Raw genomic sequence first — 14,995 nt, forward strand, 5'->3', positions numbered from 1 at the left:
AAGAGTCAAAAGCTAGTTTGTTTTTTGATGTTGCTCTTTATTTGCCCATAAAAGATACATTAATAAATTACAAGCACCTAGAAATGGCAGAAGTAGCAAGATGTAAGCCCACAAGTGCAACGCAACACAATCTAACAAGGTAAGCAAGAATGTCCCCAGCAAAAGCTAGAAGTGTTGTAAATAAATCTTTCAGAATTGGCTAGTGACCAGAGAACATCATATCTGGGACAGTTTCACTCTGTGGTGTCATTTATCCTGTTGTTTTTCAGGAGATACCTCAGGCTTCTGAACAGTGTCTTCCCTTTGCCTCTGCTATGTCCTGCTCACCCAGGCAAGTTTCTATCTTGCAAAGCACCTCAAAATGTCACACAGTGCAGGACATCTCTCTCATACTTGGTGCCTGTGAACTTAATAATTGTACCCAGAGGAATGCTGCAGGTCTGCCAAACTCCAGAGGCACAAAGGCAACTGAATTGCAGTTTTTAGAAGTTGCTTTGGGCACTTTGCGTTGGACTGTACACTGTCCCATGGAGTCTGTGAAAATGGTGCTCGGAGAGAGTGGGAGCAGTGGTCAGACACTGTTAGAGGCAGAGTGAGATTGCTGTTGCAAATGTGCTAGCCCAGTCTGCAGGATGAGAATTGTTGACTCTATAGTTTTATCTCTATGTTCAAAGCCATCACCTGGGGTAACTAAAGTAACATGAGCGTTGTCTGCCTGGCTGGCTTTCTGCCTACCCCTCCTCAAAACAATAGGGTTACTTGGGTTGACTCCTGCCTGCTCAGAAGTCATGATAAGATTATTAGACTAAGGAAAATTATTTAATTAAGCCTACAGAGACAGCCCAAACCCTCAAACACCTCAGCAATTAATACAGAAGTAGTTATATAGTAACTTTATGATCTGATGAGCAGCAGCAGCAGTCATGCAGTCAGAATTCATGCAGAGAAAGTAGTCAACAGCTGTTATGTATTCACACCACAAAGGAGATATGAGAGATACTTTTTTTTCCTGTTTTTCATTTCCTGTGCAAAGAAATCCATGTCTGACTGATTCCCTGTTCAGTCACTGGGTCAGAACCTCAGCTCTGTAGATCAGTGTGGCATCAAGGGGTTATGACAGGTTATGTCAATGAAGCAGCAGGTCTTGTGCCTGTATATTCATTTTACTGAAGAAATATTAATAAATAGAATATACAGAGTTTCTGATTTTACATGTCAAAAAATATTGCAGATATCAAATTATTTGTTTTGTTAAGAGGTCTGGGAATAGCTAGTTTAAAAATTAATTGGCTATAATGTTTTTAGCTGGGATTTTCCAAAGAGCATAGGGGTTTTCAATCTGCAAATCACACTGAAATTCAGGAACAGACTTTGATTTCCGAATTTCTGAGGGTTCTTCATAAATCCCATCCTCAGGAGTTCATAGAGGGAAAAGTAGTCAGCAATGGAAGAGGCCGATAAGGAGTAAATATTGATAGGAAAGCTGTGCTGTGAAGTTTATCAGGAAGGTGTGAGCATAGCCAAGAGGTTTAGTTTCCCTGGGCAGCTGCCAGTCCAAACTGACATTTCCTCTCATCTTTCAGCACATAGGCTTGTGCTTCAAAAAACTTCTTCCTGCCAAGTGTGCAAGCACAGGAGCCATAAGGAGCTTCCACAGGAATCAAAACCTGAGGGGAATGAGCACAAACACGTGGGTTACTTTTGAGACAAATTCACCTGCCAGGCCCTTCCCTTCTCTTACGAACATCAGTGGTGGATGTTGATGTTATAACAAGTAGAGGTGGACCTATAATGTCCACCTGAAAGAAGGCAAGGATGGGAGAGGATGGAAGCAGTATCCCAAGACTTTGGAGGGAGACTACAGCATAAACAGACTATAGACTGTCGATGCACAATGGAATAGCCCTGTTTCTCTCTCACATGAGGATATTGTAACAGACCTTCAGCTGGACCTGGCTGGCAGCCACAGCAGCTGTGGAGGGAGGAGCAAATACACCTCATCCCCTACATCTCTCACCTTCTGCCTCATCCCAAGCTTGCACCTTGTCCATGGTTGGACCAACCTGCCTTAGCTCCTAATGGCCACAGAAACATCCCTTCACTGTTCCCTTGGAGTGCTGGTGCTCTGTCACCCGGAGCCAGCCTGTGGCCTCGCTGACCTACTCGTAACCCACTGCACCAGGGATGCTCCCTGGCCTCAGTGCTGGTGCCAAGGGAGCAGAAAGAAGAGCCACAGTGGGCTGGCTTTTCACACTGCCTGGCAATGGGAAAGGATGCCATGGTGCATTTTGCTTGGTTAAAACTGCACAGGTTGACATTATAACTGAAAGTCAAATTCAGTGGAGAAAACGGAATTGATTTTTCAGAGAGAGTCTCCGTTACAGATCCTTTTGATGTCCAAAGCATTCCACTGTGCTCCTTTAGCTTTTATCAACAATGCAAGAAGGCAATTAATTATTCTTTTGTAAACTGTAAACCTTAGAGGTAAGGTGGAGCTTTTACTGGGGCTGAGTGAGAATCTGCTCCCTCTAGCTCTGCTGTGTGCCGAACTGCTGCTATGCTTTAAGGCTGAGTATTTCTAAAGAGTGCAGGCAAGTTATGTTTGAAGCATTCACTTACTTCTTTGTCATTGGTCAAGCCTAGATTCTTCATGTCTAGGACATTATAAAAAGTATTGTTCAAGACCACTTCTATGACCTGTACCTGAAACCATGAAAACAGATGAGACAGTGAATTAAGGCACCTCTTCAGCAACAGCCTGGCAGGCTTTTCACTTGCTGTAGAGAAAGAACAAGGCAGCCCTCCCAGTACAGTTGACTAAATGTAATCTAGTGAACATGTGTCGTGTAGGACACCTTTCGCTTTTACTCAAGTGCTGACAAGCACTGAGTGACATTCTCCCCTGTTGTGTTCACACCTGGGGAGCAGCATAGGAACTTCTCAGTGTGCTCATGTTTTTTCTGGCCATCTGGCTGTATCACCAGTTTTCAGTCTGACAAAGGAAATAATAGTCTCATGTTTGTTTCTCGCTCATCCAATTAACATTCACTATTGTTCAAGTAAAGCATCATAAGGAGGAAAGAAGATACCTGTGACACTTTGGAAAGGACATGCATCTGGATACTGTTGACAGTTTTCTGATATGAGGGTGAATATTCCCCACAGTCAGGTGGTCCGGCAAAGGCTTCAAGGATACATTCACGGATTTTGTTCCTAGAGGTAACACAGGTTCTTACAAAACTTTGTATCAGCTCCCTCTGTTTAGATCCAAAATGTTTTACTGTGAGGTGGGGTTTTTGTATTTTTTGTGCCTTTGTGGAGGAATGATTTATTTGTCCTGTCACCTCCAAATTCTTCCCAGGTCTCCCCCGCCAGCTCTAGAATTCACAAGCAGGTTTTGCTAAAAGTATTTTAAAAAATCATTATTTTATTCTCCAGATGTGTTCTGTACTGAACACTGAACTGTTCATTTAAATCCTGTCCACTGAGGCAGCATCAGAGAGAGGAGTACCCCCAAGACATGCCTCTCACTCCTTGTAACGAGCTTAGTGCCGCCACTGAGAGCTGCAAGTGGCTGGTGCACAGCAGATGCAGATCTGGCCCTTACACCTGCTGTACTGTATAGAGGGATTAGGTAATCAATATTACTTGGTACGACACATACCATGTGCAGTCAAAGTCAAAATCCTTGCATTCGCCATATGACCACTTGCAGAAGAGCTCTCCACACAGAATCCTGTCATGCCTTTCAGGAAGTGTGGTGTGTTCGTTCTTATAGAAGCCTTCAAATCCAGACTGTGTTGTCTTCATAAGTTTCAGGTCTTTAATTCCAGCAAAGACGACCAAAGGACCTGTGATCCAAAATTACAAGACAATAGAAGCTCATTTTCAGGCAGAGAGAAAAAAAACTCTGGGTGATACTTGCAGTGACAGCTCCAAAGTCAGAAAGCAGATAATAATTTTCTGCACACTGATGTTAGCAGAACGGTAAGAAGCAAGACAAAAACTACTGAAGTCAGAGCTCCAGAAAATGGAGAATCCCACCAATTGACCTGCACTTAAGGAGAGCTTTTTTATCTCACCTGCTTGGAACTGGGACATGCATTGGGTTGGCTCCCACTGATGTCAACTTAGGAATGACTGATTTCTCTAAAGGGAAATGAAATAGGCTACTAGTGCTGTGGTGTACAGGAGAGGTATGGTGCACCTTTTCTAACAACACAGACGAGTGCAAAACCAATCTGTGTAAAGGCAGAGCCTCAGTCAGAAATTTGCTTTCCACACCCATCCTGTTGGGAGTTTTGCATCCCTGAGAATGAGAGGGCGAGGAGCCAATGCAAATCCCTGCAGCTCAGCTAATGAGCAGGAACTGGCATCGATACAGATGCCACCCACAGATTCAAACTGACAGTGACTTTGCTCTTAGCCACTACTTATAAAATGTGCTGTTGTGGATCACTGCTGCATGAGTGCATTACCATCTCCTAAAGATCAAACAATTGTGTCCTGAATGTTTTCTCCTGACACACAATGGTGGCTAAAAATTATATGCAGTCAGTCATTTAGAGCACACCAAACTGATAACTGAAAATTTCACTCACCAGAATTGCCAAAAAGCAGATTCAGAAAGTAGAAACTTCATGGCATGCAGGCTCATTCAGGGCCTGTACAGTCAGTCAGTGGCTGAAGCCCAAGCTGCTGTTTCTGTGCTGCTCTTGGTGCTCGCACTGGCTAGTAATCCTTGAATACATCTCGTGCACAGTAATCCTGCCTTGGGCTGGGAAGACTGACAAATTTTATCTTTAAACCATGTCTTTGCAGGAATTTATACTGGAAACATTTCCACTGTGGTAGACATTTCTCAACTGCATGATTGTTTAGAGATTTGTTGTTTTTTTTTAACTGCTCTGTAACTGGATATTATTGAAACTGCGTCTTATGTTTCTTTTATCTATCTTTTCTTGTTTATATTCATTATTGGGTTTGAATGAGTCTATGGAGGTGTATCTGTAATTTTGCCTATATCGCCTACTTATTTACCAAAGCCTTAAAAAAATGTAAAGAAGAGACTGTCCTTGGACAGGATATTCTGGGGTTTGTTCAGATCTTGATTAATTTATTGCTCGGGTATAAGATGGTGATACACAGGTATTAATGTAGTGCAGATTCTATCAGTGAAACTGGAGATACATTTATCCTATAGTCAAATACATAGCCTTGTTTGAAAGAGCTCCTTGCAACAAAAGACTGAAAGGCTGTGCAGCAATCAGCCTGAAGCTCACTCTGAAGGATATAACACCTAGGCAGAGTTTCCAAGGTGAACAGCCCACGTTGTGCTTTCAGTATGTTTTGTGCTTGTGCTGTCTTCAATTGTCAAATGTTGACTCTGTTACTTATGATGTTTTCAGTTTCCAAAACACTCTGAGCCTTTTATCAGCTGATATAATGGCAAAAAATAAGTCTATTAAGTCTCACTAGGTTTTTTTTTCCATGATGAGAAAAGTGTTAAAAGATAGGATTAACTGAGAATTGAACTCCTGTGTCTGGCTGATAGGTGCATAGGAGGATGCTAAATATAGAGAATATTCTCTTAGAAAAAAAATAAAAGTGATTCAAAAATCTTCTCTTTGGTTATTGTTCACCTAGGCAGGGAATCCTAAAGAAACAGCTAAAGGGCTGCATGAAGGGAAGAAGGAAAAGTGGTTTCTTCAGTAAGCCTTAAAGGCTTTTTGTTTGTGTAGAATCTGAAATTGCAGAATTTCATGCTGAATTTTCAAGATGATGAAAAATGTAATTGAATCTACATTAAGAGCAGCAGCTTTTCAAGAAAGCATAAACTCTTTTTCTTTCTTTTTTCTTTTTTTTTTTTTTTTTAGTTCGGATTTCTTTCTTAACATTTTCCAGACACCAAAGTCAATACTACTGAGGGTGCCAGAAATACAGCAGTAGTTAATGTTACTAGTAGCATTAAAAGAGATGAGGCCAAGAGGCACTGGAGACTTGTGTTTTTCCTCCCTCCCTCCTTCCTTCCCTCCTTCATTTTGGAACACAGGGACAGTGCTCAAATGCACCTTTCAAAACTTGTGCCCTGTCTGCAACTGAAAGTGGTCTTGCAACTGGTTGTAGGATGTAAGTTATGGTAGTGCAGTTGAGATAGGTACCAAACTAGTGCCTAAAACCTTAAACCCATTGTGTGAAATGATGTAGTGGTCTCAGCTCAGTTCCCAGGAGTCTGAGAGATGGGTTAAATGAAACACCATCACAGTGAGACTGAACTTACGCTCTTGTCGTGAGCCATAGCAAGTAAAGATAATTTTTACACTTCCTTTGGAATGCAAATTTATGGACAAGACAGTTGAGCTTGACAGCTTTTGTCTTTTAAGTATCACAAAACTCTTGTTTAAGCTAAATAGTGCTTTGGTGTGCAAAAATAGTATGCACACTCTAGTATTTTCATGTGAAAAATTGTTTACATGTAGACCTGAGTGCTCATGATGTTCAAGCTAGCCTGGCTTGCAGCAATGGAACTGCAGCTACCTTGGCAATAAAATTAGAGCACGTTGACAGAGGTTTGAAAATAACTGCAAACTATAGGTAGTTGGCCTGCAGCAGTGGGGTATAGAGTAATGATAATAGGGGGACTGGAGAATATACTATAGGGTAAAAAAGTAAGCAGCCTGTTCTTGGAAGGCTATTAAGTCCTGTCTCAATATAAAACAGTTCTGCTGGCTGTGCTGTTGTAAGCATTCTGTGTTTGGAACGTACGTACGAACGTGAGCTACGTTAGCTCTTAAGCCATGTCTCAGAGATCAAGGACTGCAAAATAGACTCCAGAAGTATCTTTTGTTTTCGACCTCTGGAGCGTTTTGGCTGTGCTGGAAGCCCTGTAACACCTGTAGCTCTCTCTAAAGCCATCTTCATCTCTCATAGGCAGAAATATTTACTGAGAAGTAGGGGAAGTTGCCAGGTTTTTTTCTCACCGTTTCGGCACTGCTCAGCTTCACAAAAGCGGATCCCATCAGGAACGCATATGAATGAGTGGATGTGAGGAACACCATTCTGCAATTTAGAGCAGACATGTAAGTAAAAGTGCCATAAATAGTATCTTAACTGGAAAACAGGAGCTAAGAGAGCGAGGAATGGCTACAGCATAAACAAACAGAATGTATTGGTATTTTAGATACCTCGTGCAGACGTTGCCATGGTACTTCTTGAACGTAGGTTTTGACGTACACCACTTGGCAAAATGTTGTCATGAAGTGATTGCAGATATCTATAGCAAATTGTTCTAAACTCGGGATCTGAGAGAGCAAACAGCATTATTAGAAAGAAGCAATTACCTCATGTACAAAACTAGATTTTTCTGGTTGCTGTAAATATTTGAGGGGAATCAGTGTAGTTAAAAACACAGGTTTCTCTTATTCCTGGCTGGGTGCACTGTGCCCTGTCATTTGACCAGCTTGCAGCTCACGCTGCAAATAGCAGCTGCAGTCAAAAACCTCCTGTTCTGTGGTACAGTGAGCTGCAATCCTTGGACTGAAATTAACTGTTAGCCTTACGCTTTGAGGATATAATGCTGAAATAATTATTTCAGCATAGTGAACAGTAATTATTCTGATTAAGTTTTACGTGGTAGAGATGGGGTTTCATTACAGAGACAGACAATTAGCACTACAGATTGTCATTATGATGCATGCAATTGGTGAAGTAAGAGCACAGTTAGAAGAATTAAGAGGAGTCACATGCTTTGAGACCTGTTTAAAAATGCTATATAGGAATAATGAAGTATTATATGATAAAAATTTTTTTAAAAAAAGATGGATCTTGTATGATAAAATTACAAAAATAGTGTTAACTCTGAGGAAAAAAAGGAGTCTGCAGTGGAGGAGGAGAACTTGTCTCTCATATCGCTGAAGGTGACTTCAGTGCTGATCTGACATGCCAATTAAAAATAAAAGTATAACAAACACTTCCAAATGAAGTCATAAGAAACAGTAAGGCTAGTTAAAAAATAAAAAAATACCCCATTTTTTTTGGCCAACACAAGGACAATATTCTTTATGGTGTCTGTAGGTATCACAAGAGAGTTGTTTCCCTCCAGGTACTCCTGAGGAGAAGTCAGACGGAGATGTGTGCACACTTCCACTTCTTTAACAAAATGCTTCTTCCCCTCTCTGTGCAGGCGAAGGAACTTAATTGTGTTTTTGCCATATTCACAGTTGAGGACTTCTACATCCTTGATCTGCAGAGAAAATACATGGCAGTTGTAAAGGAAGTCAGTAGAAGCCTGAGTTATGCTCAGTCAATGAAACATAATGTTTATGGCCTTTATTTCTGTGGTTACCTGTGATAATGAGAATATTTCCATTATAAATCGCAAAGTTCTGATGGGAAGAAAAAATGCTTTAGGAGACCATTATTACATTAGTAGCAGCTGTGACAAAATTATAGTATATTCTTGGGGCAAGATAGAACAGGAGTAACAGTGAACTAGTCTCTCATTTGTCATCTTTGAATTAGTTCTGACTGTAGATCTTCTTGAATCTCCCTTCCATCTCCTCTTTCTGAACCCAGTGTCCCAGTGCACTCTGTCACCTCAGGTGCAGCCGTGCAGAGGGCAGGCAGCATTCACACCTGCACCCTCCACAGGCACCCCACCTGCCAGGATGGGCTGCCTCTCTCTAGAGACAGCTCCCGATTTTCCCTGCCACCAAAAACAGACTTTCCCCACCTCCTACTCCCCTGGCTCCCGGCTCTCCCTGTGCTGCACTGAGCCCTCTCTGTTTTCAGCAGAAGCTGCAAAATGCAGTCAGTATCCTGCATGGCAGAGCCCCTGTGAGCAGCAGAGCCCGGCAGGCACTGCACATCCCCAGGAACAGCCCTGCACATCCCCAGGGATATCACTGCACACCCCCAGGGACAGCCCTGCCCATCCCCAGGGACAGCCCTGCCCATCCCCAGGGACAGCCCTGCCCATCCCCAGGGACAGCACTGCACATCCCCAGGGATATCACTGCACACCACCAGGGATATCACTGCACATCCCCAGGGACAGCCCTGCACACCCCCAGGGTTGGCCCTGTCCTGTGCACGGGGCTGTGGGGACCTGCTGCTCTGAGGCCAAGTGGAAGTGCTGAGTATCAAACCAGTTCTTCTGTGAGAGGCGGGAAGGTTGCTTCGTAAGCAGGCAGAAATCATAAACAAAAAATGGAAACAGCTGTCGTGTTCTTGGCATGGTTTGTGTTTTATTACCTGTCTGTGCATGTTGCAATTCCCAGGAGCAGGGACAAAAGACACTGAGCTGAGCTGGTTGAAAGTGTTTTCTCACAACTGTGTCATGGTTCTGATCTCCCACAAAAAGAATCAGAAGTGAATGTGAGTAGCAAAATTCAGGTCTTGATCCACACCTCCAAAATCCTGGCTACCTGGGATCATTATTTTTGTGTTAAGCCCTGTTATTAAATTTTATCCTGCTTCTGTCAAACACACCCCATGTACCCATGTCTTACAGTGTTGGAGAGGCTATATCCACAAGGTGACAAAATACTGCAAAGGTTGTATTTCTTTTATGCTACAATAGCCAGAGCTCATTGCAGTAGACTTCCTGAAATATCCTATACTTGGTAGCAACATCTTTTAATGTAAATCAGCCCTTTTTAATGTAGGAATAATGAGGAGGGAGAAAGAACATTTTACGCACCAAAATATAAATTGAAGCTTTTTGTGCGTGAGTTCCTAAAAGATTATCAGATGTGAAATTGCTCAATTCATACGTTTGTTCCTCGATAATGCTAATGCACTTAAAAAATTAACTAATTGTAAGTAAACTAATTTGGCCTGGAGATCAGAGCATTTCTCTGGCTGTCAGTCCCTACGAGCTCGATCCCCACGAATGATTGAAGGTCCCCACTGCTGGAGCCAGGACTGGGCAGGGCTCAGCACTGCACCAGAAACTCTTTCTGCAGGCACGGTGCAAGGGCTGTGCTCACTACGAGGGCTGGGTGGAGAATAGTGGGATGGAAATGATTTTGGTTTGCTTGTCTGAACGCCAAGGTTTTTTCAGATAGTTGTAAAAAATTTATATATCGGTCACGCAGCACTAAAAAAGAAAGGGTTTCTGCGGGTTGGTTTGGGTTTGTTTTAAGCAGAATGCTATGAACTTTATAAATAGTAAAAATACAAGTTTTGTCAAAAACATAAGTTGACAGCTGTCATTTTGTCGCCCAGAGAAATTGCGAGCAGTTTGCAGCGGCTCCCAGGAGCCCTTGCCCCGCTGTCGATGGCCGTCCTTGCTGTGCCAGCCCGAGTTCCCACGCTGGCTCTGCCGTCCCGGGCAGCGCCCAGGGTGTGCTCGCTGCTCCGTGGGCAGGAGCCGACAGTAACGCAGCACAACTTCTCCTTTTAGAGCCTACTCGGTGCTCGTCCTGCGCAGCCGAGAAACCAAAATGCCCGCAGGATCTGCATGGTGCCACCCTGCTTTGCTCTTGCTTCTCTCCTCTGTGCCCCTGTGGGCAGCTGAGATTTCCTGCAGGAATGAAGATGGGGAGATAGTCGACTGGTAAGTAAATACCGTGCCGGGGAGAAACTCTGGGTGAGTAAATAAAAACACTTGAGACTAAGCCGCGGGAAGTGGGTGGGTCACTGAGGAGCAATGCAGGGCAATCACTAGTTCGGTCCTGTGAGTCTGCCTGTGAGTAGTAGCAGAATTTTGCACTGGGGAAACCAAGGTTAAGTCATTGAAATGTGATTTCATTTCACTGAACCAACCACCGTACCGCATTATGACTAACTGCAAAATAATCACCGTTTTACACAGCGTTCATACCTCATGATCAAAGGGAGCCTGACGTGTGTAGGGGTGCCAAGGCTGCGCTCGCCAGCGGCTGCCCCGGGGGCACCGGGCCGGGCTCCGGCACAGGGCTCACCTGGCACAGGGCTCACCTGGCACAGGAGACTGAGCCGGGCGGGAGAACCGCCCGCGTCCCGCCCTTGGCCTCGCAGCTCCCGCCTGAACAGCAGCGAGGGGGACTTGTCCCCTTGTCCCCTTGCCGGGGCTGGGGGGAGCGGAGGCTGAGCCGCCCGGGAGGATGCGGTGGCAGAGCCGCCTGTGCCCGGTGACTGAGGAGCAGGGGCCGCTCCCGCCGCCGGAGCTGCCGTCACCCTATAGCTGGTACCACCCCACTGCCAGCAGCGAGCCCAGCTTTGGGTATTAAATGATTAATTGGATTAATGGACTTGGAAGATGAAAGACGCAAAGTACAATTGCATAATAACATATCCAGCTCAGGTTTAAAAAGTGAAATGGGGGCTCTTTAAAAAGAGCACAGAAGCTTCCTGAAGATAAATATCAACCAATTTCAGAAGTGTTTTTCTCATGGAACAATGATTAGTTAGGATACAAGTGATAAAGAAGTAGGCCCATCCTTTCCCTTGCCCACGAAGCTAACTGCAGGGAAAGCAGGTGCTCCTCACTCAAGCAGGAGCACAAAGCTGGCTTTGCTCTGTATTGGTGTAGCATCAAATGTATGCTGTCCATCCCTGTGACTTGTCACCCTTGCCAAGGCCCTTCTGGATAACATGATTTTTTTCAAGAATCAGTCTTAGTTGGTGCAACTACCCAACAACTTAAAGGTATGAGAGATTTCATTTTCATTTCTCCCCAAACTGCAATTATTCCTTGCAGGATTAATTTTTTGTGCTAAATCTAAAAAAAAAACAAACCCAGACCAAAATCTAAACAAACAAAAAAGCCCACATAAAACCACTATTGCCATCTATTTCTTCAATGAAGACAATTTTTCTATCCATATTCTCTGAGAAATTCTTTGAAAGCTGGGGCTAGGAGTAATTCACCTGTGCCTCCATATGAATGCCAGTGACACGGGGCCTGTTCCAGGTGGGAACTTTGGCATCTGCACAGGCAAATCCCTGTTGTCATTGACAAATTTAGCAGGAAGGACAATGGGATTTACTTTTCAATGTGCCCTGACGAAACGAAAGAGAAACTTGCCTGTCTGGCAGGATCATCCTAGTTTATTGAAAAGAAAGAGTCAGCCTTTGGATTCTGGATTTGGTTGCTATGAAGCTGACAGGAGAAGCAGAACTGAAACTGCTGAGAAGAGCTTCCTCTTAACCAAAAGATGCCCTTTCAAACAAACAGCACTGCAGGTTTAATTTTCAGTTAGCATGAGCTTTATGTGAGTTCCTACTATCCAGTGGTTTCATCCTGCAGTAATCTGTAATTACTCATTATTAGTATTCACACACCCTTTCATTTGCCGCTAAACTGGAAGAATCAGTTGCCTTATCTGACTTGATCCCATCTGTACTCCCAGCTGGGCTGGCAGCTCCTACCCCTGTGCAGTGCCTGGGCGGGCAGAAGTCTCCCCCGTGCTTTCATTCCACTCAGGAGCTCGTCCCACCCTCTTCACTGCACCTCACACAGAGGTTGTGGGAGCAAATGGCCACAGGTTCAGCTCTCTAAGGAGGGCTTAGAGTCTTTCCCTTATTCTTCCAAACTCACTGTATTCTGTGGGAAGTTTTCCTTGCAAATAAAAGGTAAAACTGTGCTTTCTGAGAAGTGTTGAGTTGAGGACTGAAGCCACAGATCCCCATTGTTTAGGTTGGGTTTTTTTTCAGTAGGGAGGAGGGGAAGAAACCAAGATGTGATATAGAAGTAACAATATGATTTTTTGTTGTAAGCTGGTGTTCAGTCACAAGCAAACAATGTGACAATGCTAATCATGTCTAAGCAGCTTCACTTTTCCTTGGTTCTCAGGAAAATAACTTTCACTCTGTTCCCACATATGCCTAAGTTCTTGAGAAATTTCCTGTGCACAAATAGCAGTAAAGTTTTTAGACAACTTTAATTGCTAATATACTCAGCTGGCTTTCTAGAAAGAGCCAAAACATGTATCCACTGGGAATTGGCAGGCAATTTGCTGATAGCTCAATGACTAGTGTTTCTGTAAGCGTACCTGCTAAGGTGGATTTGTCAGATGCAAGGCTGTAAACGCCTCCAAAGCATAAATATTCCACTACATTTCAAAGCAGTTTGGAAAGGCTTCATCTACTAATTCCTGGTTTAGCTTGTACTACTGTAACTACTGCTATTCTTCTCCTTTCCAAATCTTCATTTCAGATAAAGGGATTGTTGTGGCACCTGCTGCACAGACAAGCACGGGCAGCTCTCCCCAGCCTTGTTACATAAATCACTTTCTTCTCTGCAATCTGTCATCAGAAGTTATTTCTCCTGAGGTACTTCAGGAACATCATTCAGTCAGTGGCAGCACAGGTGGATTACCAGGGTGACCAGTGGTGTGTGTTTTTCTTCTCCCTCTACACGTGCATTTCCCGCAGATTAAATATCCTCTTCTAGCAGAACACTTTCCTGCCACTTCTTACCTGCATTTGGAGATGCCTTTTGTGACCAATCTGAGACTGTAAATCAACTGGGCAAGGCTTATTCCTCCTGACATACTTGAAGGGTTAAGCACAGGCTGCATTTCTGGTGAATAGTATAGACTGAAAATAATGCCACCCAGTCCTTACTATTGGCGTAAATAACAAATTACTCAAGTACAGCCCTCAAAGAAAGTGGCTGAATTAATTATATTGCAATTAATCCCCTGGACTTGTGCAATGGGAAAACCTGTTTACTTTATCAGGGACTTTAGTATGAACTGAGCCATTTACTGACAATATTGAGTACTCTGCTATTTTGAAAATATTTGTGTTTCTGGCTAAAAGTTTGCAAATATCCAGTCTGCAACAGTTCAGCAGTGTGCAAGTCTCTTGGGAAAAGTAGGATTGGAACAACATTTTATCACTGTGCTTTATACTTATTTAGTAATTGTAAAATGTATAAGTGTAAGATAATGCATTCTTTATTTTAATACCTAATTTTATCTATTTCATATAAAGCCATATTTATATAAGTTGTTTGACCATGAGAATGTTAGACTGGGTTTGGGACCTGAGGTTCTCTACCAGAACCAGGAACAATAGGGATTTGGTGGACGCCAAACCTGGGCTACCAGAAATTCTTTAGGGGTACCAACAGCAACAGGAGTTTGGTGCTGAATCAGCCTCCCTTGGTTGCTAAGAAGCAGAACAAATTGATCTGCAGCAGGTATTGTGCTGCCAAACTGCAGCTGGTTCCTGTGCTGGATCATTGCTTTGAGGCTGGGATGTCCACACTGCGTGCTGGTGGCACTGCTCCCCTCCAGCCGAGGCAATCCTGGAGTTACCCTTCTCTTCCTCAGGTGGGAAGGAGATACTGCTTTACACATTCAAATAGGGTAGTGATAAAAAAGTAATTGCTCTTCCCTGTTGCAGGTTTGCTCTTTACAAGTTACCAAAACATGCTAAAGGAGAGATTTCCATGCTGGGGCTGGAATACATGTACATGGATGCCCTGGCTCCACAGTGGCAGCTTGGTAAATACCTCATCAACACGACACAGGGTGCTCTGGGACGGACACTGAAGCAGCTGTATGACACATATGAATCTAAGGCAAGTGACATTTCATTATTGTTAGTATGTTTACTTGCTATTACATGCAGATGAAATGAAACCACCCAAAATAAGCACATGGAGGTATGGCCAGACCTGACTGCCCAGATCTACCAAAGCACATCAGGGGGAGCGCCTTGACAGTGGGCAGATTATTTGCAGTTTTGGCTACAATTAGAAATTATCCTCAAAATTCTAATTTCTAGTCAAGCTTTTCATATACTTAAAGTATTATCCATCAAAAAAGAGTGTTGGTACATACTCCCTTTGGCTTCTTCTCTGCAATTCATGTTGAGCAATATCTGAAGCTGTGAACTGGCTTGGAACTCAGACCAGGGCCAGTGGTGACTGCTACAGACACTTGTCCTCAGCCCTCCTATGTGCATGTGTTTCCCCCCTCAAATCAAATCTGGATTTTTATCTTCTCCCTGAAATCACTGTGACTGCTCCAGCAGTGATATGCTACTGGTTGGCCTTTTT

At 43.5% G+C, this 14,995-nt stretch overlaps 2 protein-coding genes across 3 annotated transcripts in view; one reads left to right on the plus strand and one right to left on the minus strand.

Moving 5' to 3' along the window:
• DNASE2B (deoxyribonuclease 2 beta) overlaps window positions 1–14,995 on the plus strand; it is a 32,349-nt gene that overhangs the window by 12,627 nt on the left and 4,727 nt on the right. The window contains exons 1-3 of one of the 2 annotated variants that reach the window (XM_027683244.1): window positions 6,988–7,079; window positions 10,406–10,558; window positions 14,338–14,515. In XM_027683244.1, coding sequence (XP_027539045.1) covers window positions 10,446–10,558; window positions 14,338–14,515 — 291 coding nt within the window. In that variant the 5' untranslated portion in view covers window positions 6,988–7,079; window positions 10,406–10,445. Of the gene's footprint in view, window positions 1–6,987; window positions 7,080–10,405; window positions 10,559–14,337; window positions 14,516–14,995 lie in introns of those variants that run through there. The other variant, XM_027683243.1, reaches the window with a different exon arrangement.
• On the minus strand, window positions 1,195–9,264 carry LOC113967451 (uricase-like). The gene is made up of 8 exons (XM_027683030.1): window positions 9,253–9,264; window positions 8,024–8,287; window positions 7,185–7,301; window positions 6,981–7,059; window positions 3,665–3,851; window positions 3,090–3,213; window positions 2,620–2,703; window positions 1,195–1,667 (listed from the first exon to the last, which is right to left on the minus strand). The coding sequence occupies exons 1-8, from the start codon at window positions 9,262–9,264 to the stop codon at window positions 1,530–1,532; spliced, it is 1,005 nt and encodes a 334-aa protein (XP_027538831.1). The 3' UTR covers window positions 1,195–1,529.

This window comes from Neopelma chrysocephalum, unplaced genomic scaffold (assembly GCF_003984885.1).
Source record: "Neopelma chrysocephalum unplaced genomic scaffold, ASM398488v2 Primary Assembly neopelma1_64, whole genome shotgun sequence".
Classification (NCBI taxonomy): domain Eukaryota; kingdom Metazoa; phylum Chordata; class Aves; order Passeriformes; family Pipridae; genus Neopelma; species Neopelma chrysocephalum.

Bases quoted from the DNA above. Each gene is read 5' to 3' on its own strand.
- LOC113967451 (XM_027683030.1), bottom strand. The intron at 7,060-7,184 runs GTATCTAAAATA...TCTAAATTGCAG, and splicing joins CATGGCAACGTCTGCACGAG to AATGGTGTTCCTCACATCCA. The intron at 3,214-3,664 runs GTATGTGTCGTA...TGTTACCTCTAG, and splicing joins TTTGACTTTGACTGCACATG to GAACAAAATCCGTGAATGTA.